This window comes from Oxyura jamaicensis, chromosome 14, assembly GCF_011077185.1.
Source record: "Oxyura jamaicensis isolate SHBP4307 breed ruddy duck chromosome 14, BPBGC_Ojam_1.0, whole genome shotgun sequence".
In the NCBI taxonomy this organism is placed as follows: domain Eukaryota; kingdom Metazoa; phylum Chordata; class Aves; order Anseriformes; family Anatidae; genus Oxyura; species Oxyura jamaicensis.
Genome location: NC_048906.1, coordinates 5982338 through 6009683, shown reverse-complemented (window position 1 = coordinate 6009683; position 27346 = coordinate 5982338). Strand labels below are relative to the sequence as shown.

The 27346-nt window shown below is 47.4% G+C and overlaps 3 protein-coding genes and 1 long non-coding RNA gene across 13 annotated transcripts in view; 1 reads left to right on the top strand and 3 right to left on the bottom strand.

Annotated features, from left to right (window-relative positions):
* Nucleotides 1-2316, bottom strand: part of ADAP1 (ArfGAP with dual PH domains 1) — a 57382-nt gene extending 55066 nt beyond the window's left edge. The window contains exon 1 of the mRNA XM_035339251.1: nucleotides 2012-2316. Within this exon, the coding sequence (XP_035195142.1) occupies nucleotides 2012-2096 (85 nt within the window). The 5' untranslated portion in view covers nucleotides 2097-2316. The remainder of the gene's footprint in view (nucleotides 1-2011) is intronic.
* Nucleotides 2317-14739: 12423 nt separating this feature from the next.
* LOC118174140 (cytochrome c oxidase assembly protein COX19) lies at nucleotides 14740-16375 on the bottom strand. Its single transcript, XM_035339263.1, has 3 exons — nucleotides 16183-16375; nucleotides 15933-16044; nucleotides 14740-15278 (listed from the first exon to the last, which is right to left on the bottom strand). The coding sequence occupies exons 1-3, from the start codon at nucleotides 16349-16351 to the stop codon at nucleotides 15191-15193; spliced, it is 369 nt and encodes a 122-aa protein (XP_035195154.1). The 5' UTR covers nucleotides 16352-16375; the 3' UTR covers nucleotides 14740-15190.
* A 37-nt stretch (nucleotides 16376-16412) lies between these two features.
* The window catches only part of LOC118174143, a 22686-nt gene continuing 11752 nt past the window's right edge, over nucleotides 16413-27346 (bottom strand). For 7 of the 10 annotated variants that reach the window (XR_004754563.1, XR_004754564.1, XR_004754566.1 and 4 more), the window contains 3 exons: nucleotides 26770-26900; nucleotides 20330-20469; nucleotides 16413-17249 (listed from right to left, as the gene is read on the bottom strand). This is a non-coding gene — a long non-coding RNA (uncharacterized LOC118174143). Of the gene's footprint in view, nucleotides 17250-19190; nucleotides 19336-20329; nucleotides 20470-26769; nucleotides 26925-27346 lie in introns of all 10 variants that reach the window. The other 3 variants (XR_004754568.1, XR_004754572.1, XR_004754571.1) reach the window with 3 other exon arrangements.
* LOC118174142 (cytochrome P450 2K4-like) overlaps nucleotides 21967-27346 on the top strand; it is a 7863-nt gene continuing 2483 nt past the window's right edge. Inside the window, exons 1-6 of the mRNA XM_035339264.1 lie at nucleotides 21967-22681; nucleotides 24546-24708; nucleotides 24904-25053; nucleotides 25456-25616; nucleotides 26439-26612; nucleotides 27164-27305. Of these exons, the coding sequence (XP_035195155.1) occupies nucleotides 22484-22681; nucleotides 24546-24708; nucleotides 24904-25053; nucleotides 25456-25616; nucleotides 26439-26612; nucleotides 27164-27305 (988 nt within the window). The 5' untranslated portion in view covers nucleotides 21967-22483. The remainder of the gene's footprint in view (nucleotides 22682-24545; nucleotides 24709-24903; nucleotides 25054-25455; nucleotides 25617-26438; nucleotides 26613-27163; nucleotides 27306-27346) is intronic.

Here is a 27346-nt window from a genome sequence, read left to right as displayed (position 1 = left end):
TTTTGCATGGTTACAGCTTAGTCACAACGGTGCCCAGCTGCAATCTCTTCTGCATCAGGAACTCAGGTTTTGTTACGTGAGCCTACAGTGCCTGGGACAAGCCCTCACACCAGGGCTGTGGCTGTTTTGACACCTGGGTGAGGCTCAGGAACAAAAGACAAACCCTTTTTTTTTTTTTTTTTTTTTTTTAAACAGCAGGTAGATTTCTGAAACAAACATTTCCAAAAGCAAAGGAAAACCCAGCTAGTTTCCAAATACATGAATTACACTGACTAACAAACAATTTTCACCTGGTTTATTTCTAACCCATCCTGTCCTTTGTTATCTGTATCCCTGAGCTAAATGGCTACCTCTCATCATGGCTCCTGAACCACTTCATGCTTCAGGGAGGCACACACCCACCTGGAAGCAATCATGATTAACCAGGGATCCTGACCTTTCGCTTCCCCGCAGGTGCACCAGATCAGCAGCATGACGACATCTAGGAGCACAGAAGTACTACATGCTTTTGCATCTTCTGCTCATTCTCCACCCTCCTCTTCTTTCATTCTCACTTTATTTCCTCTACTTTGGTACTTTTCTGTCTCTAGCTGTCCACCCAGTACCAGCTCTCACCTTTCTCTCTCTCTGTGTCCCACTTCTCAGTGAAGACCACGCTTACACCCCATTCTGGAGGCCCTCCAGACACCTGTCCCACATTATCTCCTACCCAGGCTCAGAGAGCCCTGGCCTGCCTCACCTGCCCAGGACAAACAACCGGACCCAGCCTGAATAATTTATATCTTATCTACAGACACAAGTTACACATCTTATATTAAATAACCCAGGGCATCTCATATTTATTGTCCCTCCTGGGCAGATGAGCACGTTACAGCACCACTACTAGCTCTTATTTGCCAAAGGTACCGAAGCACAGTGATAATTAAAGAAATTGGGTTTCGGAACAGAGGTCCAGTCCCAGGGCACTAATGCTGCGACAGCTCAAAGAGGCTGAATGATATTAATGTAGCACACCTCGTGTTACAAAAGACGCTGGCCCACATTCTCCTCTCCAAGTTTCACCAAGGTATCTCTGCACGCAAGTGTCACCAAAAGCAAAACAGCTCTGTTGTTTTACCAGCCCATTTAGTCTTTAACAACCACACTTCCCCAGCATGAGCTATTTCACTGACCTACAGCTTCATCCCTATTCTGCTGATGCTGAGAAACTTCCCATTTTGCGGAGGGGCTTCATATCACACCCACAGGGCAAGGAAGAATTATCCCATTGAGCCAAAGTGTCCTCCGGGAAGGGACAATTTAGGGAACCACTTATTTGGCGAGCCCACGCTGTGCTCACCAAGACACCCGAGAGGGGGGCTGCCACAGCAGAGGGGTGGGAGCAGAGCAGGCAGCGCGGCACGGCGCAGCCCTGCAAAGCAGTTCACACCATGCAGAAAGTTCTTTGTCCTCTCCAGCCACAACACATCTCAAAGTGTGCTGCAGCTCCGAGATGCAGGCTGGAGACCTGAAACCACTGGTGACAGTGGGAGCTGGATGGTGGTGTCCAAGAGAGCCTGGAATCCCATAGAATTCAGTACCAGTAATTTTCCTGAAGCAAGATTGTGGTTATTATTATTATTATTTTTTTTGCCTATGGAGTGATGGAGGTTGAAAAGGACATCCCATCCCTACACCTTTGGGAGCCACCCTGCCCAACCTAACACACATTTAGCTGTTATCATGCAGCGACTAAAATAAATAACGATTTAAAAAAGAGGCCGGGGAAGAAGAATTCACCTGCTCGGCGATTTCCAAGCCCCTTCTCCCGGGCAGGTCCCGCAGCCCCCAGCTTTACCGAGCCCAGCGGCGGGGGGGGGGCACTGCGGGCAAAGGCTGCTGCTGTGCAGGAGCAGCGATGCTTCTGCTCCCCCCGCTACGGGTGCGTGTGTACGGGTGTGGGAGGGTCTGCAAGACCCCAAAGCAGGGGCTCAGAGCCCCCCCGGCCCCCCACGCCCCCCGGTGCCCTTACCGGGTGCGGTGCAGTCGGCGCACGCCGCGTTGCCCGGCCGCTGGAGCAGCTCGCCCAGCGCCTTCCTGCTCCTCTCCTTCGCCATGGGGGGGCTGCGGAGGGTTGGGGGGGAGGGAAGGCTCCGCCGAGGCTTCTTTTAAGCGAGCTTCATGGCGAGGGGCTGCCGGGGCTGCTGCTCCATGCGGCCCCGAGCGAGGGGAAGGCCGGCGGCTCCCAGCCCCCGGGAGGCTCCAGCCTCCGCGCCCCGCAGCCTCCTCGCCCGGGCACGGAGCCGGGTCCGCCCCCCGCCTCTCCCCCTTCGCCGAGCCGCTCGCCCGCGACCTCCAGCGGCCGCTCGCCGTCGGGGCTCCGCGCCCCAACCCCGCCCGAACCCCGCTGACCTCCCCCCCCGGGTCCCCATCCCGCCCGTCCTCCTGCTCCGGAGGAATTTGGGGGTGCCCACCTCCACCCCAGGGGGCTCCCGGAGCCTTGCCCTTCGCTGCTTGAGCGCAGCTGGGGTTCTCCTGGCTGTGCTGCTCGCCAAAAGGACATCACTGCCTTTTTCCTCTCCGTGTATCTCAGGACCATCTGCTGAGCGTCCCCCACACCTTGCACCCCAATCCTTGGTGCCCAGGGAGCGCTGGGGTGAGGGCGCCCCGACACCACCTGGGGCAGGGGCACCACAGCTGTGTTGGGACCGAGGGCTGCCACCACTGCTGCTCCTCACACAGCCTATGGGCAAACACTCCTGGCCCCCATTTTGCCACTAAGGGTAACTCAAGGTGGTGACATGGGAAATCAGCTCAGAGGAAGGCATCAGGGCTGTGTCTGGAGAAAGACCCCTGCAGAAGCCATCCTCTCAAACACAGGCTGCAGGCATCTGTTAGGCTGCTTTGACTTATTTGTGGTAAACAGCTCTGGTTATAGAAATGGTTTGGGTTTTGTGCAGCAAGCCCCCCATTCAAACTGTCCATCTCTGCTCCCTTAAGCAGAGCAGGGCACCTCCTGCACAGCCCTGCTCCTGCCATTTGTGCTGCCCACAGGGCCAAAGGCAGCTCCTGGAACCCTTCCACCCCGAACCACCACCTCGATCCTGCCAACGTACACGGATGTGAGCAGGACCGCAGGTTCCGGAGAACACTTTGTGCAAAGAAACCAGCATACACCCTTACACATGGGCAAAACCACGGCCTGATATGTTTACAATGCCCCTGTTGTCTGGAATACATTTTCCTAACTGACCTTTGCATTTGTGCCATCAGGCGAGCAGCCGTAACCGAGTTAATTTCTGATTGTTCCGCGCTGACGTCAGGCTGCTCCTCGCTGGCTGTGCGACGCTACGCGCTGCGCTGCTGCTTGTTGCCTGTACACGTGTAGGCTGATGACATCTGGAAACTCGTTCCCATGCTAACCAAAGGCGTAATCCCACACAGAGTCCTTTTGTTGAGGTTTTTCAGCCACAGCAACCAGCTGGCGTGCCCAGAGGCGACCTTGCCTTCACCCTCCCAGCCCGTAATGCTAACCTGCAGCAGCACTGCCACTAACACCTGCCAGGGACTTACACCAGTCCAACTGGCTCCAGCACAGAATCACAGCCCTAATCCTCCAAAACCCTGTTATATTTGAATTTGTGGGACTACTGCTTGGTGTAAATGCTTAGAGGAACAGAGCTCTACCTAAATCCAAGCCAGGAGGTGAGGTTTTCATTTGCACTTCAGCCCCATTCCTCCAGCTGAATCCCTCGCACAGCAGCCGGGATGCTGCAAGTCATTATGAACTTACCAGGGGCAGGGGCTGGGAGGGAGATTGGTTTTAAAGTCTCTGTTTAGCTTTCCATTAAGTCTTATTGATTCTCTTAATTTTTTGTTCTCCTGGTTGCTAGGCAATCCCTCTCTGCATGCTGGAAACCAGGGCTGCAGACAGAAATTTATATCTTGTAATAAAATCAAATATAACAGAGCCTGTTGTCAGAGATGAGAAGGGAGCGGTTCATAAAGGACAGGCTGAGCAGTGGAGGTGCGGGGCGGGGCCAGCACGGACCAAGCCACAGCCATCCACAGCATCCAAGGCCCCCAAAAATTCCTAATTCTCCTGGCACAAACACAACGCTGTGAATCCTATTTCGGACTTGCAGCTGGGAACCAAACAGCACAGGCAGGTAGAGGGGCACAGAGAGGTAGAAGAGTTGGAACAGGACCAAACCAGCCAGGATGGAGGAGAAACTCCTGTTAAGTGGGAAATCAAGGGCTTGATTCAGTCTCACATACCAGTGCATTTCCAGAGGTCTGCGGTGGTGTTGGCAGGCTCATGGGATGCTGGTGGCATCTCAGCTCAGGCAGGTCCACGTCAGACTGCTCCCTGTAGGATCCAACACCTCATCCGAGCTTTTCCCCATGCTTTCCCTGTGGGTACAACTTGTCAGGGAGTGCTTAATGAATTTGCTGCCAGTTCTTACACAGCCCCTGGCCATACCCTCCAGAGACCAATTGTCACTGTCAGAACATCGTCCTCGTTCAGGTGGTTTCTGACTCTCCACTGCTGAGTGTCTTCTTAAGTCTGAGATCATTTTTGTATCTATACACACATATACATATATTTACATATAAATACACACATATTTATGTGTAAAATGTCTGTTTATAAACACACTTTTAGCTTGGCTTTTCTAAGTTGCAAGGTTGTTGTCTTAGAAACAGACGTTATTAATGGCATCTCTCAAGGTGCTGAGCATGGTGGCAGCCAGGGCAGCCTCTAGAAATGCTGAACCAGGAAGGGCAGGGGAAAAGATGCTCAAGAATTCCTGGAAACCTTTTCATCATCTTTGTGGTGACACCCTGAAAATTCACTAACTATCCCCAAATCACCTTCTCCTTGCCCTTCCATATCAACTCCTTTCACCCCGGGATTGCCCTGTTTTGTTACCAGAGAGCTGTTTACACCGGCATTCAGATAATTTTGCAGCTCCAGCCCTGAAATGACGAAATCAATGCCACAATCACTCGAACACAAGGATGTTCAACTCAGTCCCTTATGCGACCTGGGAGTGCATTCACAGTGCAAAGTGGGGAAACATTAAAAATTCTTGTGCGAACAGCAAACCCTAACAGAAATATCAATAATTCATGCCACTGCAACCGCATTCAAGCAAAACTCTGGAGCAGCAAATACACCAGCCCGGGTCCCCCACGCTTCCTCGACTACAGCAGAGGTTGTAGAAGTATCTGCTCTTGCAGCTGGGGGTTGTGTGAACAAGCCATAGCACTGACCACTCCCACAGTAAAGCAACCAGTTTCAGTTGCACTATGGTTTCCTGTTCAAAAGAAAAAAGGAGAGAAAAAAAAAAAAAAAAGCTAGATTTTTTTAAAAATAATATTAATTGAGTTAAATCAAGAGTGGCTACACCTGGGAGGGAGGAATGCCACGCAGCACTGAGCTCAGACCAGGGCAATTAAAAATCCTTGAACTGAAAATCTGATAGCAACACCAACCTTCTCTGATTTTGACCAAACTGCTTTATGGTTCCTGTGGTCTTTTCTCCTTGTATAGGACAGGGAAAAGTACACTCCCTGAGTGTACTGAGATGTGTTGATCACATAAAAGAGGAGAATGCAAAGGAAAATTACGTGAGGCTGCCCAAATACAAGACCTAAGCCCTACATCTGCAGCGCTGCTCTGCACCTGCACCAGCCCCAAAGAGGAAAAGGCATCCTGCAGCTCTAAATGTGCCTCGCTGTGGAGTGATTTGCAGATCAGGGTTTCACCACATTTGCATAGTGGCCAACTCTGTTGCAAAGCCCAGCGGTACTGACATGAAAAGAAGCCTGCTGCTCCCATCATTTACTGGCTGTGCACGCCAGACCACTGAGCTCCTCATCAAGGGAGAAAAAACAGGGAAAGACAACAGAAAGGAGCTGCAGAGAAAAATCTGTCTGCTGATTTACTTAGACACCATTTTTCAGGCTTCTGTGAGAGCCACTGATCACAAAGCAGCCAGTTTGTTCCTGCCCTGCATCCGTGACTACGCCCCAGAGCTGCGACCTGCTGCCGCAGAAAGGAAAGTTACCCCAACCACTTTTCTCAGACTGTCCATCACGTGCTCGGGCCCTTTCTGTTTCTTCCCCCAGTATGACAGGGCTCTTCCCTCTGCCTGGGCTCACTGCAGAAACGGGCTGGTTTGGGAATCGATATACAGAAGGGCAAGTTCCTCACCAGGGTCACACGGGCTGCTCCGCCCTGCTGACGGGTGGCCGGGAGCCAGGAGACATCCTGGAGAGCAGCTGGGTACTTGCTAGCTTCAGGATGTCAGGTATTTGCATCTGTCTGCTGCACAGAGGGAAATCTGAACACAAGAAAAAACGCACTGCAAAAAACCCTTTGCTGTTTCATACAACATACAATAGGACACCAAGGGGCAGCTGGGGGAATGGGCTCCACAGCAGCTACCGTGCACCTGACGGGAGCTGTGCTGCCTAACGATGCTCTCGGAGAAGATGAAATTAGATCAATGAAGTCAATAATTCACCTACACCCATTACACCACTTCTTTTAGCATGATTCCTGATTTATAGGAATTAGAAGGCTTAGGTCTGGGGAACCAGATGGAGAAAGCCATCACACACGTGAAGAGATTCACACATCAGGGTACCAGCTCCTCCACAAAAAGCCAACGCGATTAGTCAGAGCTGGCCATCATCAATTCAACCTGAATCAGGGACAGGTTCGACGTGCAAACTGCAGGGCAAACACTCATCATGGAAATTGCTTTTGCTCAATTCCAATAACTTAATTTCTCCCTGACTCGAATGGCTCATCCTTCCAGGAACAGCTTGGAGACATTCAAGCGTGAGACTGCACTGCATGATGTCCCATCACAGGGTGGAGACTGAAGTGGCCAAGGCAGCTGCTGTGTCCTCTGGGGGACTAGGAGGTGCTCCCATCCAGTGCAAAGATGATGGAAAAGCAGGACTGTGGGACAGAGAGAAAGGAGCTGAAGCCCAGCACATCATTTCTGCTCTGGAAGTCCCTGCAGCAGAGTCAAAGTCCTCAGAAAGAAGCCAAGCCATCTTAGAAGGGCACAGAGGAAAAGAGGAAACTGGGCACAGTTACAGCCCCCAGGAGCCCGTCTCGTATCACGGGCTGCTGCCTTCAGCTGCCCCTCCAGCTCAGACAGCTGAGACCACATCACTTTCTGTGATATTGCTCAGCTGTGATTTGAATAAAGCATTAGATGGAAACAAAGCCGTGGTTTTTCTCTAGAAAGCGATTAGAAATGATTGCCTGGAGGAAGTTGCCGAACAGCTGGAGATGGTAATTGAGCCTCCCCCCAATTAACTTTGTCCATAGAAAGTTGAAGACCATGTCCTAACCTTCCTCTGGCTGCTGATGGGATCGTTTGGATGTCACTGCATGCCTCGTAACAGCTCCCACAACATCAGGATACAGAGCATGCTGTTCACTTATTTGTTTATTTCAGTATGCTTTGCCAAGGAAAAATCAGCAAAGAATTAATTAACAGCAATTATTTCTAGCAACAACAGAGCAACCCTGCTCCAGAAGCCATGAAAACAACATCATGAGACCCCTGTGGCTGAAAAGCCTTTATAAACAGGTGCAAAAATAAACAATTTCATAGCAGGCTATAAAAAGAGCCCAAGCCAGGTTGGGGAATGGCAGGGGAGAGAGTGACAGAACAGCCATTTCGGTGGCTGAGTCAAAGCAGCTGCCCAGGTGACTTCTGCGAAAGAGCTTTAATAACCAAACCAGCCCTGAGCAGCAGCACCAGCCTGATTCAAAGAACCAGCAGGGCTGGGTTAGTGCTGCAACAGAGGGTTTGCTACACCAGTCACTTTGTGCTATTAGTGCTGCTAACGTGATTTACCGTCTAAGCCAGTCCAACCTATTAGAGCTGTGATCTAAAATACTAGCCAGCTCCAGTTTAGTGATAAACATCACCCCCCTGCCTATTATTTGCTAAAGTAAGCCAAAATAAAGCCATCAATTCAGACATCTCTCTGTTCCAATGAGCCCTTGTACCTGGCACCACCACACCTGCAAGTCTCCTGGAATGAATGCTGAAAGGAAAAGGAGGGAGATGTTCGCGACTCGCTCTCATTTTTCACCCACCTGGTTCTTTTTCAGCAGCCAGTGAGCTCAGAGTTTGACCCTTTGATAGAACCTGCACATCCTGTATCACCAAAGCTGTGCAGTGACCTGCTGCTGGTTACGCCTTTGTCCTGCATGCAGATGGCCCTGCTGACCATCTCCCCATGGGAAGACGCCAGGATGCATCAGCTCCCAGGCGAGCATGAGGGGTTAAGGACAGCCTGCTAGATACTGGGCTCAAAGTCAGCACAGTGTAATGACTCCCCTCTCCCCCCAACCAAAATAAGGAGCAAAAGCCTGGGGAGGTAACTGCAGCAATGCCAGCAGCCAACCTTATCCCCACCCTGAGATTCCCAACGTGGTACCTGGTCACAGGGATGTGAAAGCTCATTTATCAATGTTTTGATTTTTTTTTCTCCTGCTTGGTTCAGCATCCTGTTACCAGCCAGTTCCTTGGCACTGATCTCATCTGCAGCTTCTGTGCAATTCCCGAGTAGCAGTAGCAGGGCTTTTTCTCCATTTAGGTCTACCCGCTTGAAAACTGCCTGCTTTCCTCCGTGCAGTGAAATGCTATTGACCATCTAGCAAACCATGTTACATGGGTTTGTCATCAGAGCAACCCAGAGGGAAAAGCCCCCTGTAGATTGCCAGCAAATAGCTCCTCTAAGCTCATGGGAGATTTGCTGTTTCCTGGGAATGAAACCCTGGCTCTTCACCAGCAGGTTTGTGGGAGCAGGACCTCACCCCACAAACCAGCAGCTCCACTACCACCTCCTCTCCCAGAGAAGAAATGAAAGAATTTGAGAGTGCAGACTGGGCTATAGGAGGTAATCCATGCAGGAGCCTTAATTTTGTGTGGTGTCCACAAATCTTGCCTCTCCTAAAGAAAGTCAGGGTTTGGCATCAGATTCTGCTGAGCACTCACAAGATCTGAAGCAGGCTGCAGCCCACAGCATCACAACAAATCCTCAGCACAGCGCTGGTGTCCCAGATTCTGCAGGGCTACCAATCTGCTGCTTGTCCTGAGGAGAGATTCAGTGCCTCCTAAGCTTCCTGAAACGCAGAACACAGTTTCATAACAGAGAAATGCAAATTGAGCAACCAAAACCAGGCCTGACTGCCTTAAGAGCACCTCTCCATGTGACTTGCCCCCCACATGCCCTCCCTGATCAGCAGCTTTGCAAGCGAGATTAGAACCAGGTGCATTAAGAGGTTCTTGCTGGGCAGGGCTTGCTAGCACTGAGGACAGCAGAAATCCTCCAGAAATCAGAGCTGTCAGTTCCTGGAAAGTTACTAAAATAGACAAAGAGTTAACTCATCCGAAGGGGCTGCAGAAGCAGCCCCCGCTGCCTGCTTTTAAAAATCACCGAGATAAAAGTTTGAGTCATTCTGGGCATTCTCCTTTTCTTCACCACCCTGCTCTCTTTTTGCAAGGCTACTTTCCATCACTGCTCCTAGCAGAGTTTGTCCTAACCCATAAGGTTTGGGTTGCAGAAGATGCAGAAGAGCATCTCCACCACTGGTTTAAGGCACCGCTCACTACCAGCCAGCAGGGCACGCAGCCAGACGGACCACCACGTCCCTCCCACGTTGGTGGGAACCTGCCTTACTCTGCGTGGAAGCTGGGAAAGGCTGCTCATGCAGGTAGTTACACATCCCATCAGGGCCAGGGAAGTGCGGAACGGCACAGGCTGGATTCAGCCCACCAGATTTTAGGCACCTGAGCTGTTTCACGCCCATGAAGGTAACTGCGAGCCTTCCTGGGCTGTAAGGTGAATGCTGGGCTTGTCTGGGGTGTCTTTTATCCAGCCAAGCCCGGCAGGAGACACCGATGCACCTGCTAATGAAATCCCCAAATCACCTGGAACAAGGGCAATAATCTAGTGGTGAAACAGCCTGTGGAGTCCTAGAGAGTGAACACAAACTTGAGTCTCTAGAAAGAGCCATAAAAACCTGTATTATCATTGGTACCTGGAAATAAGAACTGCATCAAGGTCTATCAAGTCCTCTGTACACACACAGGCTGAACTTCTGGGTGACTTTCTATGAAGCTCCTATTTATTTCTAGCAGTGATCACTTTTGCGTTTCAAGCCATATGGCACCATCATTCCAGAAGGAAAGCATTTTGTCTTGAAATCTGCTAGCTAGAAAATCTGCTGCATCCTGACAGAAGTGCAGCACTGCCAGCTATTCACAGAAAAAAAAAAAAAAAAAAAAAGTTAATAAAAAGAAATAAAGAATTGGGTTAAGTTTGATCCAATTTTAATCAAAATACCCAGGAAGGGGAAAATGACCCTTGCATGTACCTTGCCCAAAGTGTTTTTGTTTTCTTAATCAATGAACTTCGATTTCTGTGGGAAACCTGATACGACATAGCCACATTCCCAAATTTAACAGGAAAATTTACTGCAGAGGGGATCTCCTCCAGACAGAACAGTAACCAACACCCTTTGGGGTCACTGGTTGTGCTAGAAATTACTGTATTCCCACATGCCGGCAGAAGCATCATCCCATGCCCAGGAATCACTGAGAATTCCAGAAGCACACTGTTCTCCACTGGAACTGGAACACCTGAGGCACTTTGCAGAGCACACAGCATGAAGTGATGCCACAGACGCTTTTCATACAGGGAAAAAAAAGTCCTTCTTTCATGGCCTGCCTACAGAATTTCCTCATCCTTAACTGCCTCTGTGCAATGCCCCAGCAGCTTAGTGGAAACACTGCTGCCTCCCAGAGCTCTCTGGGCCTGCTTGGAGCAGAGTGAGATAACAACAGGGTGCAAATGTAGGGGCTCCAACCTCCCGCAGTTAGCACTGGTTACGTGGAGCCTCCAAAAGCAGCAGTGAAGTGAAAGGCTATTTTGATTGCTGCCACAAAGGTCAGCAATCTGTGGTCACCAAAGGAAACCAAGCGGGCAATCACTCGCTGTAAGCGTAATGCCCAGCTGCAATGAATTTGTGGCCTTGGAGCAGGCAGCACAACCTGGGAAGAATGCTTTGGAAGGGGACTGGGGTGGACCAAGGGTGAAGGTCAGCTGGCTGCACCCACTACCTGCCCCCAGCTCCGTACTGACAGGTGCAGCCCTTCTGCTGCACCTGGTGTCCCACTGCCAGGGGGCAGGTGCAGTAACAGCACGATAACAACCCTTCCCTACCACAGCAGCACCGCCTCATTGTGCTTAGACGCAGGACTTTGGACCATGGCTCATTTCCAGCACAGCCACAGGAGGCTCTCTTTGTATAGGCTTTTTTTTTAAAGAACTCACAGAGCCTTGGAAATGTTTATTAAACCCTTTCTTCCTTGTTCTGCAATTCATTGCTATTGTTTGGAGATACACCTAAAGCTCAAGGTCTCCCAGGAAGACGTAATGAGGGCTGGCTTGCAGCAATGTTCTTTCTGTAAATAACTGCAGCGATCAAGGTTAAACTCTCTGTGGTTGAATTGATTCTAATCTGAACAAAGAAAGGGAGTATGTGCTCTAAGTGCCAACACGCAAAGCTCTGCTGACCTGGAGCCCTCTGGGGATTCCCTGGGACATGATCCCAAGCAGCAGAGCGCCTCCTTATTCTGTGAGCTGGTTTGGCTGAAAAAGAGCTACAGGAAAGACTATTACAGCCCCCTCACTTATTGATTTCTATTGTTGTGTTAGCAGCTCACACAGATCTTCATGGCAAGATAGCCAACGCCTCCTCCTGCTTTGGGCTCTCCCTTCCACACCTGTACAACTACCACCAGACCGGCAGTTTGTACATTAAGCTGAGAACAATCTTGTTTTGCAGCCGCTTGCATTTCTCCAAGTCCCAGGGTCTGTCAGCAGGGGGTGCTTCATGGCAGCCTTTGGCAGGCAGCACTGATGCAGGCAGGGACATTCAGCCACTTCTCATGAAGATGAATGCACTTGTGTGGGACTTACCTTGCTCCTGGTGCCACACATAGCACAGCAGCTCATTAACTCCAAACAGCTACATGAAGAAATCAGCCCCCCCAGCAAAGCTGCCTACCCTGTACCACATAAGCCTGAACCTCAGCTCAGCGTTTCCAGGATAAACTTACCCGGCCTGGCGTCAGCTTCTGGAGAGCTTCCTCCTTGGTACAGGAACAGGAAAGCTTACCTACAAACTTAAGACTTTCCTTTGGCTTAAAACACTGCTGTCACTTGAAAGGAGAACAAACCTGGATCCCACAAGCAAAGCTAAAATAAACAGGTTTTAGAGAAAGGTTGTAATTAATGACCTGTGTGTTGGCAGGAATAAATTAAAAAGCATTCCGGGAACTTCTTCCAAATGACTCCGGTGTTGCAGGCACATGTCCCCAGAGCAAGTCGGAACTGTTTGACCCCAGGCTGTGCACTGATTAATGACCTGTTTTTCCACCGCTTCTTAGTTGCATTAGATCTCAATCAAGACCAACCGATAGCCCCCTCCTGCTGCGAACTCACCTTACAGTTCCACTGAACACATTATCTTCTCCAGCTCATGCCCTACAGCTAGGAATTTCGTGTCTCTGTCAGCTCCCTGAGTTTTCAGCTATCCACTCACAGCCCTTGGTCTCATCCTGGCGCAAAAGGGACAGCGCCATGAAGATGACTCCCCGTGCTGGGAGGTGGGATGAAATCTATTTGTGGATCTACACAGGACAATGTTTTCTTCAGAGTAGTGAAAGGTGCAAAATTCCCACCCCAGTGTTCCCTGTCAGGATGGCAATTACTGCTTCTGCAGTTGTTTTGTGAGGGATGGAGCACACTCTGCCCATTTTGGTGGCTCAGCAGCAGTCAGCCTGCGCTACGTGGGGTCCTGCTGGCTACATCACCAGGACGCTACGGGAAGACTCCAGGCCTACAAGCAGCACCCAGCACTGTTTGGTTTGGCATGGCACGCAGTTTGTTCCCACCAACCTTCCTGCAACGGGTCCAAAACTGAGGCCCTGGACACTATAAAAAAAAAAACAACAACAAAAGAGGCTCCTCTCTCAGCACGTCATCTCAGTTCATTCAAACAGCAGCTATCACTCCAGCTCAGCAGCCAAAATTCAGTCACACAAGACTTGAGAAACATTTCCCCTCTTACTCCGCAGTAACCTGGATGACAGCATCAACTTTCCCTGGAAAAACCTGGGCTGAAATTGTGCAGTAACTGTTAGATCACATCAGTGTACAGAGTGACACAGAGAGATGTAACGACCACTGAGAACACCGTGAGTTATTCCACCACCACTGGTGGGTTTTGAATCCCTTGTAGGTATAAACGTCACGTTATAATAATTAAGGAGCATGGAAGCGTGAAATTTGATTTCTTTCTTCTGAAGATGCAGGAGATTATTTTAATAATTCTTACTCAGTATCACCAATAGAAAGCTCCTGTTCAGTGGTTTAATATAAAGCCTTTTAATATCTGTTTCAGCAATAAAATCTATTCTTTCTTTACTAGAAATGTACTAATCTCACCAGAAGATACAATTTAAACAGTGGAATGAAGCAGAATAAAAATATGCAGCGGGGACCGAACATCCTTTTCAAACAGGGACCTGCTCTGAACTATCTGTAGTCTGTTCAATCAGATTAGACCCAAGCAACAATTTAAATCTCATCTCCACCCCTCAATATGAAGAGCAGAAAATATTCCTTCCCCCTTTCCTGGATGTCTGGGAACAGAGAGATGCAGAGAGAGGAGCAGAACCAAAAAGAGTAGTAACAGAGTGCAGGAATGGCGGGATGGATCAAACAGAGGACACCAAATAAAGGAGAGCGTAGAACTGCCTTGGCAAATTGTGTGTGCGTCCCTATCTGCAGGCCCTGCCCCTAAACCTTGCTGGTGGAGAGCAAGATACTGAAAGAAATGATGGGTTTACATGGGTTTAAAACAAACAGACAAAAAGGGTGTGGTCTGGAGAGACAGTGAAAATGCATCTTGAAGATTTGTGAAGTTACTGACTGCTTGAAACACATTTCCAGGGGGACTAAGAGGCCAAGTTATTTTGGCCTGAACTCAGTATCAATTAAGAAAGACTCACTTGCATTAAAAATGGCATTAGCTCTGATAACTGATGGTAAGTTGTACAGACACCTGTGAGGGATCTTAAAGCCATACTCAGACATGATTTAAAGTCTACCACATAGCCTGGTGCATCACATTCTCAAAGTAAGAGCTGCACCTATGTGTTTTGGAATGAAATACTGCACGTCCTAGATAAATTGTTTCAATCTATTTAAGGGTTTTTGCTCGTTTTTGACAATAACATGTTTTTTTAAAAAAAGTCCAGCCACATTTATAAGTAGAAACCACATTTACTTCAAAGACTAGTAAGTCTCATTGCCATCTGCACTCTGATCACTGTAAGGATGTGAAAGAACATACGGCAGCTCTAAGTGAAGACATGAACATGCAAGTAATGAAATCCTGCTGGTTAAGTGATGAAGTAAAGTTTAGGTGAGCATTGTTGGCAAAGCAAATAAAAGCAGAATCACTACTGGCAACTCAGCTACAGACTGGTGGCTGGAATTATAAATAACCTCCCAGCAGCGATGAAGGTAGGGAGACTGAAGAAAAAAAAAGACCCACAAAAAACAAACCCAAGTGTTTTCTGTAACTGGGTGAGAAGGAGATCAGCCTAAAGGTAGGAATTAATTTCAGTATTTAATAAAAAGCAATTTGCTAGTACCACAACAGCTTTATTTCCACCTGACAAGTAATTGCTGTAAGCATATTAGTAATACCACATATAAGAGTACAGTTCAAGATCTACGCAATAAAGGTGGGGGGTTTTGTTTGTTTGCTTTTGCTTTTTAAAAGCAAGAGTTTACTGTTTTTGCAGAGGCATGGAGAAGACTTCAGGCAACAGCTGTTTTCTCCCAGGTAAAGTTCTCATGGATCTTCAAGAGCAGACTAGTGAATTTAAAAGAAAAAAGCTAAGAAATACTCCAGGAGAGTAAACAAAGGCAGTCCTTTCTGAAGTGAGCAAAGTGTTATTTTAGGAAATAATATTTTGGAAGAAAGGTTCCATCACGAAACACTTCCTATTGCAATATGCACAGAAGTACAATATGTACTACGTAAGAGTTGTGCTTTCCATACACGAAGAGCAAAAGTTGTCATTCTTCATTACGACTTCTCAGGTTTTGCTTCAGATTTCTCATCTATCAGATCTTTAAATCCCAATTTTTCCAGTGGTTCGTTAGCCATAAGTTGCCTAAGTTAAAAACAACAAAACAAAAACGTTTTGCAGAACAGTCTATAACCAAAGAGAACAACAGCATTTTCTATTTCACTTCATGTTATTTCCTGTAAAGAAATCCAAGACATCTGTAGAGTGACTGTCACTTGGCAAAGCCTCTGAAACTTCAGTTTGGGGAAAGCAACGTTCACGCATAAAAAAAAATACTCACACACACACAAACAACTGGAAAACTACTGTTAAAGTGAGTGTGTTGTTGTCTTCTGATATTAGATATTGAAAGAGTTTTCTTAGAAGCTGACGTGATTTTTGGTCAACTTAGTAATCTCTTACACAGACTGTTAACTAAGATTCTACTTGTGTCCTTTACAGCATTTTTAAGTGAACGTGGTTTACAACATCAGTGGTGCTGTCATACTTTGCTGCTGTGCTTTTTCCCCTGTTCGGTTGTGCAGCCTCACCACCGCCCATGCAATACCCAGGAGCACCCTGGCATCTCAGCACCCTTAGTAACACCCCCGTACATTCCCCGCAGGGCACCCAGCCCCACCACAGAGCAGAACCCACTGCGAATCACATCCAGAACGGCGACACCCCTATAAAAACCAAAGGGCGCCGCGGAGGGGCCGGGGGCAGCCGCTGCCACAGCAGGAGCCCCCCGTTACTTGCCTCTCCATACGGCACTGCAGGTAGGCCATGGAGAGCTCTCGGCAGGCGCCGCTCTGGAAGTCGCTGCGGCGGAGGCACTCCATGAAGCGCTCCTTGGAGGCGGTGCACTCCCCTGCAACACACACGGCCACGGCCGCGCTCACTGCGGGCCCGGGGCGGCGGGACCAGGCCGCAGCCCGGCGCTAGGCCGCGGGGGTAGGCCTGAGGCCCGGCGCTAGGCCGCGGGGAGGGCGGGCCCGCCGTACCGCACCGAAATGGTCCAGGGGGAAGGCTCCTTTGTCCGGGGGGCGCGGCTTGAAGCTCTTGGCGCCGAAGTTCATGGCGGTGGACATGGTGCGAGCGGCACCAGCCCGGGAACCGGGTCGGGACCGTGACAAGAACCGTGCCTGGCCTGCGCCGCCGGGGAGCGCCGAGCGCATCGAGCGGACCACGTGACTGCTGGGGGGGGCGCTGCTATGGAAACGGCCTCGGCATCGCCATGGCAACCGCGGCGCCACCCGCGCGGGTCGTCATGGAGAGCGTGCCGCTGCCGCCATGTTGGCTGCCCCCCCCCGGAGGGGAAGGGAAGGCCGGTGGTGCTCCCTGAGGCCGGGGCCTCCCGCACCTCAGTGAAATAAAGCGTTTTGTTCTCCTAAAGCTGTTGTTGTTGTCGTAATTAGCCCACAGATGGGGAGGGTGGGAGCGCTGGTCACAGGGAAGCTGCCTACAGAAGGAGGGGAGGAGGGTGGTTTATTTTAAATACATTTGTTCATTTGTAAACGAATGGGAAAAGAGTAAAACTCTGAGACCAGGAACAGCAGATGTGTTTATGGGGGAACCAGTACCCCTGCTCTTGGCTATGAGCCAGGTCTGGCTGAGACAGGGTCCCAGGTGGGACGCGCCTCATGCACCACTGCCATACAAAATGCGGTTTCAGGACCCCCTATTGCTGGTGGGGTGAGCCCAGAGCCTGGGGATCCACGCGTTTACTGAGGGCATGTAAACTTTTCTTCAATTCAGCAGAATTTCAGAAGAGCCATCCCTGTCCCGTTGCAGTGATGTGAACTTCACCATCAGCCCCCCAGTAGCAATGGGCCTGCTGATCCCTCATTATGATTAATCCTCACAGTTAATGACCCGAGTAAGGGTAGCCCAGCGCACAGCTCATGGACAGCACTACTTATGCCTCCTACTGGCAAGGGGCGAGCAGGCAGCTTACCATGACGAGGCCAGTAAAACCAGGTGGTCATCGGCAGATGCATTCACAAGATAACCAAGGACAACACTGTTTTACCCACAGGTCTACAGCATGCTCTCTGAAAATCCTCAGATCTCATCCTGAAAGGAGAATGAGAAATGGTGTTAATTTAACCCACCTGAGTATTAACTGTGGATTATGCTGTCGCAATCTTTTTTCTTCTTTGCCCATAGCGGCAATTGGTTTAAGATGGTCTTTCATCATTTTAAAGTTGATTTTCTTTTAATTAAATGACTGAGATAAGTAGAAATAATGTGAAGCTGGGAAAAAAAAAAAAAAAAAAAAGGAAACAGCTGCAATTGTAGGGCACAACCATTATGGAAATATTACCTGCAGCACCATTTAAAGTGCGTTTTGTTTATGCTTTGATTGCTTTCTTATTACAATATTTGAAATTGTAAATGGAAAATTACACCTTGTTCTATTACATAAGCAACTGGTTTACACAGTCTGAAATACGAGGTTTTATTTATTATTGGGTGTTCAGGCCTATGAACAATAGATGTTTTTTATTATATGGTAAATAGCACTTTTCCACTTGACTTCATTATAACAGTTAACAGTAAAAAGCAGATACGCCTCTTTCATAAAGACATGCAACAAACTCTCTCCCAGATCTCAGAGTGCTGAGCAGCAGAGAAGCAGCTTTGGTTTATCTTAACAATTTTAATGGAAGTGCCAAGGCACTTGATTTTAGCAAACTACCCCAGTTATGTTCCTTAGTTTCTGGCACAATGTTTTACTAGTTGATTGCCTGTGTGATGGAGGAAGAAATCAAAACAAAAGATATGATGGGATCCCACAATGGAATTATTCCCTAACAGAGACAAATCTATGCAGAGGATGTATCAGCTTGCTGTATTATATTACATCCAAATGTCTTGATCACCTATTAATTAACTTAGTGTCGTTCTTTGGAGTGTTAAGTTTTGTAGTTACTTAAATTCAGGTCAGGTATAGCAGCAGGTATTTGGTTATGATTACTTAACATTTTTACTGCAAATGTCAGTTGTATCTTCTAGAGTTTCCTTTAAAGGCACAGTGTGCCTTAGAATGTAATACAAGTGCTTTAGCAGTTTAGCATGTATTTTTTCCCAAGGAGATCAAATAAATCCTCCATTAGATAATCCTTGTTAAGAAAAAAAAAAAAAAAAAATCTCATTTGCAGATTAAGCCAACCAGTTCCAAAAGAATTCGGTGCCAAGAAGAGCAGTGTCACTAACACAGAATTAAATGCTTTTCACACGTTGTCTTTCAAAGAAGTGAGAGACTTTAATGGCACTGGGGAAATCTGAAATAGCTGGTCCAATAAAAAGCTGCCCATTGTACAGGAGAGATCAGATAATTTGTAAAGCCTTGAGTATTTTACAGTATCTCTAGTTCTGATCCTTTTCCAAAAAAAAAATAGAAGGTTCACAATTTGTGACTCCCTGAACTAAGAAAAATCTTGAGCTTCCCAGTTGTGCATCTTAATAGAATAAAACACACTGTTTTAAAAGTTTGATAAAAAAAATCCTTTGCTTGAATCAGAGCTGTTAGTCATTAATTACGCACTAAAGTAACATTTACAAAATCTTAGCTCTTTTACAATGTTGTCAGAAAATACTGAAAACTTCTAGCATTATTGGTGCTTATCTGTCAGCTGTAAAAATGCACCTTCAGATGGGTTTTTTACCCACTTCTTATTACTTTTGGAAGTACCACCTAGAAGTACTATGCCAGAGCAGAAACCAGAATCCTTTTTCCTTGTAGTGAGCAGTGCTAAGTCTGGGTCTTCATTTGTTTTCTCCTCCTCACCTTGCTGCATCTTTTAAGAGTCTACAGAGCCAAATTAACACATAGTTAATTGGAAAATAATTTATCAACAAGCTGTGAAAGCCTCTGAGTAAAGCAGTAGGCAATTTTGTTGCTCGACTTGGGATAGCTGTAAGAAATGAATCAGTTGAACAAGACCAAGCACATTCAGGCACTGGAATTTGTGCCCTTGAGATGGCTGTTCCCAGCCCCGGCACAGAACACACCTCAGAGAAACATCCTTCCAGGAGCACTCGCTGCTGTGCCTCACCCTCGCGCTGTGAGCTCGCCGCCAGCTCTTACATAAAATCTCTTGCTACATCACTGCCACAGGCTGTTGTAAACCATTTTTCTCCCTTTTAATTCAGGTTCCTAGACAAGCAAAAATGCAGAATATTGCCAGAGTAGTCTGGGGAATGGGGATTTCTGTTATGGATGACTAATGAAACGTTATTGTTTTGCACTTAGAGGGAAATCGGTTTCATGCCAGTAAGGTCAGGGCCTTAATATGCTATGTGCTCTGCAAAGATGTACAGAATGATAGATCGTTTTCTGTAATGATTGAGCCAAAGCATAGAGGGGAACGTGGCAGAAACAGAAACACGGTGCTGAAAGCCAAAGCAAACTTCTTAATACGTTGCTAGTTGCAATTCTGGTATATCTCAATCCACATCTCTTTCTGCCTCAAGACAGGGGCCCCAGAAGTAAGATTCTGTGGCACTGGCTTTAGGAGAAATTAAAAGAAATCCAGTGCAAGTTGTTTGTATCAAAATGGCCATAGCAAACATGGATCGCTATCCTGTTGTGATCCTACAGAAGTACTGATTTGCAAGATGGGAAGAAGCAGGTGGAATCCAATAAAATACTGCAATAATTATGAAAAAAATGAAGCAGGTCAAAGTCTATGGCTTTTGATTTTTTTTTGCACTGGCATTGTCAAGGTGAGTGAAATCCCTTGGCAAGGAGAAGCCTGGGTTTTAGCACATCTAAGTCTTTAAAAATGTTAATGTTTAATAGGGTGTGCTCATGCTTTATATATCCCTGATAACAATGCATGGGCTGATAGGCATCTCTCGTGGTTGTAAATCTGTTGCAGAGACTTGCAAGGCATACAAGCCCTTGGTGTTCACTCTCATGGTTTATTATGTTATCAGCACTCATTGACTGAATTATGGCTTTATAATAGCTCTTTCTCTGCTTTTTATCCAACTGTTACTGTAGCATTGTTAACCTGTGTCCCATTAGATGATTGTATCCAGATTGATTCCAGATGAACACACAGATGAGTGTGGCTGTTTAATGTACAGGCTCCTTTTTCAGGAAGAACTGATTATTTCCCTGAGCTATGCCCACAAAGTTTGCTTACCTGAAGATTGTGCTGGTGGAAAGACAAAGACATGGGTGGGCAGGGAGCAGAGTTTACTCCCCAGCCCTGCATGGGGTGCCTCACCCACAAACCAGCAACTCAGTTGGCTGTGCTCAGGATTGCATACTGGAAGCCGAGGTCTGTGAGGAAGAGAGATGGAGGTGAGGAAATGGCATTAGTGGTATTTTAAAACTGCCATGATTCCTCTCCATGGAGAACTCATCCATTACTTACCTCAGTGCATGCATCAGTCCAGCAGGCTGCAAATTTGTGGCCACATTTCTTGAGAAAGGATGTCACTGTCTCTTATCACCAGATACAACTTGAGCTTTAAGTGGTTTAAAAGCCCTTGAGAATGTTCCTTCTTTCTATGCCAGTAGCCACTTCTACTCCAGCAGAGCAATGGTAGCTGTTTGTAAACAGTAAATGGTAAACTCCCTTAATTAGTACCCAACTGTGCCCATGTAGGGTTTTTTCCTAACTCTTTTTGTATCTTATGAAGTGTCAAGAGGTCCCCAGTGGTCACACCATTTGCTGAGAGAAGAGTCTGGCAGAACTGGGTATTCTTGGAAACGTCTGGGAGAAGATAGCATGGACCAAGACCTTTGTATTTGTGCAGCAGATTTGAGAAGGACCTGATCATCCATTCTCCTTTCTTTACCCACCCTGCCTAGATCTCTTCTGCCCAGGGTAGGTCCCCCTGTGAGAAAGCCCCCCTCCACCCCGCTAACTAGCTGTGGAGAACAAGCAGACATGCAGGCACCTTTTTAATGTAAATCTAGTTAGAGTTTACTGATTCTTCTTGCCTTCAGCTAATGTACTTTTATTATTATTAATAAATAATTATCATTTTTCCATCAGTGGAGCCTGCACCCAGAAGCCTTGGAGGATTCTAGCAAAAGTATTATTACAACTAAAGGTTTCTAAATGGTTGAGCAGCAGCATGGCCCGGTAATCCGACAGAATACAGAGCTGGGGAGCAGAATATCGCCACCAGAGAATCTGTGATGGAGCATCAAATTGGCTCCTTCCCCCTGAGCCACCATTTAAAACTGCGGCCTCCTGTTCACCACCACCTCCGCTTTGCTGACATCCCCCCCAAGGATGCACAGGGTGCGGGTGGCTCTCGGCGAGCTGTCTTGGCAAGCCAGACACGCTTGCTCTTGCAGACCCTGCCCTGGCATGGAGGCTGAATGACTCAGTGCCCCTGGAGTGCCAAAGCTGCTGCTTTGTGCTCCTCCTGGCTGGCACCCGCTCTGCAACAGCTGCCCAGGCAGCCTCCTTCTGCCCAGCCTGCTGCAGAGCCTCATCCTGGCTCCCCTTGGCTTAGGAAGGTTCAAGGTCTCTTTCCCAACCTAGCATTGTCTGGAGGGGATGGTCTCTCCTAAAGCATTGCACGTATCTGCTCATAAAAAGGCAGGATGGCTGGGAAGGAGTCGTCACCAAGCTAGATGAAGATGGACATCCAAGCACACGAACTCAAAGCAGTGACTGAGGTAGTTCCAGGGGCATTTTGGAATTGTCAGCAGAGGACTTGCAGGACAATAACAATGTCTGCAATGAAGACATTGGGTTGCTCAAGGAGGTGATTTTGCTAGAGTGGCAGAAAAGCAGAGAGAAGCAGAGCTGTCATATGTAAGCTGACCAGGCCTGGAATCAGCCCATCTTCATGTCAGCTTTATTCCATCTCCTCCTTGGTCAGTCTTGTCTTTTCCAGGGACTGCCTTGCCAGCGGCACCCCAGGCAATACTTTTCTTCCTGTGTTCTGCTTCTTCCAGTGCCTCACCAGTGCCCCAGCCAGGTCCTGTGACCTGGTACCATGGCAGCCGTAGGGGAATCCAGCACAGGTCCCATCCCTTCATTCTACCCCAGAAGTCACATTGACTACAACATGCCCGTAACACTGGAAAACAAACACCTTGCCCTGGTGTTGTGGATGAAATAGGAGCTCCAGATTAAGATAATCCATGCTTCTCAATAAAATTGGGCACTTTTTTGGCAAGAAAAAAGTACATGTGGTCTGAATGGATGTAAACAAGACACGAGAGCCCTTTTCTCTGTGTAAAGCCACTTCCCCACAAGGTGTGTTCAGGCGATGACAGAAGGGCTATAAAGGAAGCCCCAAGATGCTCCTAGCTACATTTTGACCTAGACATGGCCATAATGAGTTTGCTGCAATACACGGGTGCTAGCTCGCTGCTCTATTTGGCAGCAGGGCTGGTCACTCTCCTTTACTTTCTGACCAGCTTGAAGAAGACGGTTTACAATTTGCCTCCTGGGCCACGACCTCTTCCTCTGATCGGAAACTTGAATGTAGTGGACCTGAAAAAGCCGTTCCAGTCGCTGACAGAGGTAGGGTGTAAGCGAGCAGGTGGCAGGAAAATGTGCAATTCCCAAGTGAGAAATGCAGCTGGGGAAATTGAGATGCGATCGCGTTTGCATTGTGGCGGGCAGAAATGAGGTATTTGGTGTATTAGGCAGGCTGGCGGAGTGACATGTAACCTACAGAAGTATACACACATGCAGGCATTTTATATGTACATCTTTGACACACTTCTTCCTGTATGCACACACAAGCGTGGGCCTCACCCCTTGCCATCAGCTCCGTCTTGTTGGTGTCTCCAGCCCTTCGGAGGCTGCAGGCAGAAGGCACGAGCTGGGCCAGCCCGCTGACAGATCAGGGCCATTTAATACCAACAAAGCTCCCTGCAGACAGACCTCTCCCTCCTCTCTTCAGGAAGGAAGAAAGGATATCATCCCCACAGCAAAGGAAGCGGGGTCATGTGCACATTTATTTCCCAAGCCAGATACATCCCTGCAATGCAAAGCTCAGCTCTGCCTCCCAACCCCTCCCCTGCACACACACTGGCCAGAGTTATTTAAGATTTTATGCTTTTGTATGTCTAGATAAACAGATTGCTTTTTCTTATGCAGCTCCTTGGATAATTTTATTTCTAAAGGAGAAAAAAATACCTACATATTCTAAAGCCAGCTGCAGTGCTTGTTTCAGAAAGCATTTGCTGCGTTCCCATAGGGAGGCAGGGGCAATTCTGGGGCAATTCAAAAACCGTAGGCGTGCTTGTGGGGGCCCCTAAGGAAAGGCAGCTATTTTTGGTGGCCCTGGGGGATTTATGATACAAATGTCTCTTGAAGGCGCCAGGCTCACTCCCCCTAAGCTGCCAAGCAGCTTCCTTTAGGCTTCCAGGTATGCCATATCCAATCCTTGTGCTGCTGAGAAGAACCAGGGCTGATGCCAGGAAGTCCTAATGTAAAGAAATGACCAAAGGAAGTCTGGGAAGTGGCTGCAATGCCCTACCCCCGGACCTGCCACAAGCTCTGTTCGCTGCCAGGGAGGCAAGAACTAGTGCTAATGTTATCTACCAAGCCGTCACACGACCGCTTGATGAAAACAAATTCAATTTGTCTGGTGTAATAACAGGAGCTGCTTCTAATCTGAAATTCAATTTTCGGTAGGTATCTAATGCATAGCAAATGGTAACTCAGGCACGTCGGAAACATGAAGACATTTGGAGCGGATGGCTCTCAGTGTGTTCAAACCAAGTCTAAAATACCAAGTGAATTATTAGATTGTCAAAGCCACCCTTCTGTGTGACAGATGACTCATATTTAAATTCCTATAAAAGGCTAGTGCTCCTGTGACATTATCTCCAAGAGTACGCTTCCTGGTTGTATGCAAGTTTCTGGTGGCCAGCAAATAATTTTGCTATGACTCCAACACTACCCGCCTTGCAATAATTAGAAACAAGTGCTGTCCTGAAAGAAAGACTTATTGTCTAGTTTTGTTTTTCTAGTGTTTGTGGCTTCAGCCCCAAAGCTGTGTGCATACCCTCTTGCCTCAGATCAGTGGTATTAAAATAAACAGGCCTGCCTGCCGCAGCATTTGCTAACCAGCCCCGGAACGGTGGTATCACCATGCTGGCTCGTTCCTGCAGAACACCACAGGAATGCAGTGGCATTTTATTGACTGCTCAACTGATAGGAGCAGCGATAGCAAACACCTTGTTGTGCAAACAGAGTGCAAGCAGAGATGCTGACAAGTGATAGTTGTTGCTCATTAGTCGCACTACAGCAGCACCTGGAGACTTCGAGGCAGGGCTGGGAGGGTCTTTGCGGGCTGGAAGCTAGCTAGGGTGGCTGGTGCTAACGTTTTGGGCCAGGTCTGGTTCTGAATGAACGTATTTATTCACCTTGTCAGCTCTCCAAGACATATGGCAATGTCTTCACTGTGCATTTCGGACCCAGGAAAGTTGTGGTACTGGCTGGATATGAAACCATCAAGGATGCCCTTTTAAATCATGCTGACGAATTTGGAGAGAGAGCAGAAATACCCATATTTAGGCAAATGACACAAGGAAATGGTAAGCGACCTTGCAGATGGTTAGTTTTGTAGCTTGACTATGTTCATTATATTCTTGCAGCAGAGAACATGATCTTCTGATGATTGCCTTTTATATGTAACCATGTATTGAGCAGCTGTGGTACCAGCGTGTAATAAGGCCTTACAAAGATTTACTGACCACAGATGGCATAAGGATTTTACACCTTGATTTTAGGCATAGCATTCAGCCATGGAGAGCTGTGGAAAGCTATGAGAAGATTCACCTTGTCCACACTGCGAGATTTTGGAATGGGAAGGAGAACAATTGAGGTCCGAATCCTTGAGGAACTAAATTCTCTTATTAAATATTTTGAATCATATCAAGGTGAGTATCGTGAATTTCATCCAGAAACAGAAAACAAGTCTAGCAGAACAATAAAGATTAATGAAAGTTTAACTTTGAGCAAATGGTATCTCATGGTTAAAGTTCAGCATATGCTTAAGTAGGTTATTAAACTGAGGCCTTAAAACATTGAAACTGAGTTCTCTGCCATGCATTCTGGGTGGTGAACAAGTTTTTTTGTGGAGCTCGGGACTAAATTTCCACAGAAGCTCGACTGAGCTTCTGCTTCTTTTCCTATTCATTAAATGTGGCATTTTACACTGCCATCTCCATGGATGGCCAGCTACTCCAGGGCAAGCCTGTTCATCCCTACCCCGGCAGGATACTCCTGCATTGCAATGAGCATAATCACATCGTCATTTGTTTTCACTACTTGAAATACAGGGAAACCATTTGACACGAAGATGATACTCAACAATGCTGTATCCAACGTCATCTGCTCCATATTGTTTGGAGAGAGGTTTGAGTATGATGATCCTGCATTTTTAACTTTGCTGAAGCTGTTAAATGAGAACACCAAGCTGTTGGGCTCCCCAGTGGTGCTGGTAAGGGCTTGATTTTAAGTTTTAGTTTCTGAGGGGATATTCCATTGACTGTGCTTGGACTCCTGGCCTCACATACCTTGCTTCTTGAGTCAAGAACAAGAATGTTACCAGCCAGCCAGCCAGTACTGAACACATCTGTGGTTCTGTACCTCCAACACACAGGTTCCCAGGCTCCTGGGCTTTGTCTTTACAGCTTATTAGTAAGAAAAATAAAAATTGTCTTTACCAAAGGAACTATTTTGCCCTCTTTGTAGAGCAGAAGCACAATATGTCTCCCATATCAGAGACTGGCCCTGAAATGCCCTCTCAAGTCTGCCTCCAAAACTGAAAAATTTGGACAAACTTCTTTCTCTTTTGTTTTGGCCACTGAAACTCAATCTTAGCAAGCTAACAGCTAATATAAGCTGCAAGCGGAGGGGATCTGTTGAATTGCTTGCTAGGTCAGCTAGCGGTCTCCTTGGAGAAGTGCACAGCTCTCATGGGAGGATGGAGGTGAAACCCCACCTTCCTCCAGACAGCAAGTACGTCCACATGGCATACTGCAATGCTGTGCTCAGTGCCGCTCTTAGGAATGGTGTAGCTGAGTTACACGGTGCTGTGGCTAAGCTAAGTGTCCCAGAAGTCATGGCAAGGAGTTATGCAGAGGTAGAACAGAGAGAGCACACAATTTCTGCAGCAATTTGTAGCTGCTTGGACCGTACAAGTTAAGGTGGGGGTATTATGGCATGAAATGTCACGGCATGGGACAAGGAACCAGCAGTGTGATTTGAGATACTTGAATATGTTCAAAATGCCAATTAACAGACTTCTGTTGCTCCACAGTTATATAATTTCTACCCATCCCTTGGATTTCTCTTTGGAGCTTCCAAGACTGTGCTACAAAATATCAATGAGCTGAACGCTTTTCTCCAGAAGCTCTTCCAAGAGCACAAAGAAGAGTTTAATGAAAATAACTTAACAGGTTTTGTCGATGCCTTTCTGATGAAGCAACAACAGGTACTTTAAAGCTAAGTCTTGTTTTTTTTTTTTTTTTTTTTTTTTTTTTTTGTGTGTGTTCTCAGTTCTGACTCATTATTAGACTGATCATTTGTCAGGGCCTGGGGGTGAGTAAAAACAACTGCAGTGGGCAGAACACATCAAAGCTCATACTCACAGTGAGCAGTGCTGTACTTGCTCCATCGCTCTGCTGACACTGCTGGTTAAGGGGATCTGATTGTCAGGATCGTCCCATGTGGTGAAGTAAGTTGCCACACAGCACACGCAAGGAGATCATCCCAAACCTTCCTGCAAGAACAGGATGGTGATAAACTTCATCGCAGTAACTCAGTTCTTACAGACCCAGTGTCTGGACTTGGGGACTGGATATACACTCAGGACAGGGCAAATTCTATACAGTGTACATCCTAATGCTAAAATACTAAACATTTAGTTTCCCAGAGCATATGAAATCATGGCAAGCTAAAATGAAGAAAAAAATGGTGGTGAAACAGTCATGTACTGGTATCTCATGCTGTAGAACTTACGGCTATTACCTGTATGTTTTGAAGGAGTCAAAGAAACCCCACACTATGTTCCACAATGAAAGCTTGTTGTTTTCAACCCTGGACCTGTTTGCTGCTGGGACTGAGACCACTTCTACAACCGTGCGCTGGGGTATTCTTCTGATGATGAAATACCCAGAAATTCAGAGTAAGGCTGAGAAGTCCTCTTGTACAATATTCTGTTGCATG

Bases quoted from the DNA above. Each gene is read 5' to 3' on its own strand.
- LOC118174140 (XM_035339263.1), bottom strand. From the start codon at position 16,351: ATGCGCTCGGCGCTCCCCGGCGGCGCAGGCCAGGCACGGTTCTTGTCA. The intron at 16,045-16,182 runs GTGCGGTACGGC...TGTGTGTTGCAG, and splicing joins CTTCCCCCTGGACCATTTCG to GGGAGTGCACCGCCTCCAAG. The intron at 15,279-15,932 runs GCAAGTAACGGG...TTTTTAACTTAG, and splicing joins CTGCAGTGCCGTATGGAGAG to GCAACTTATGGCTAACGAAC.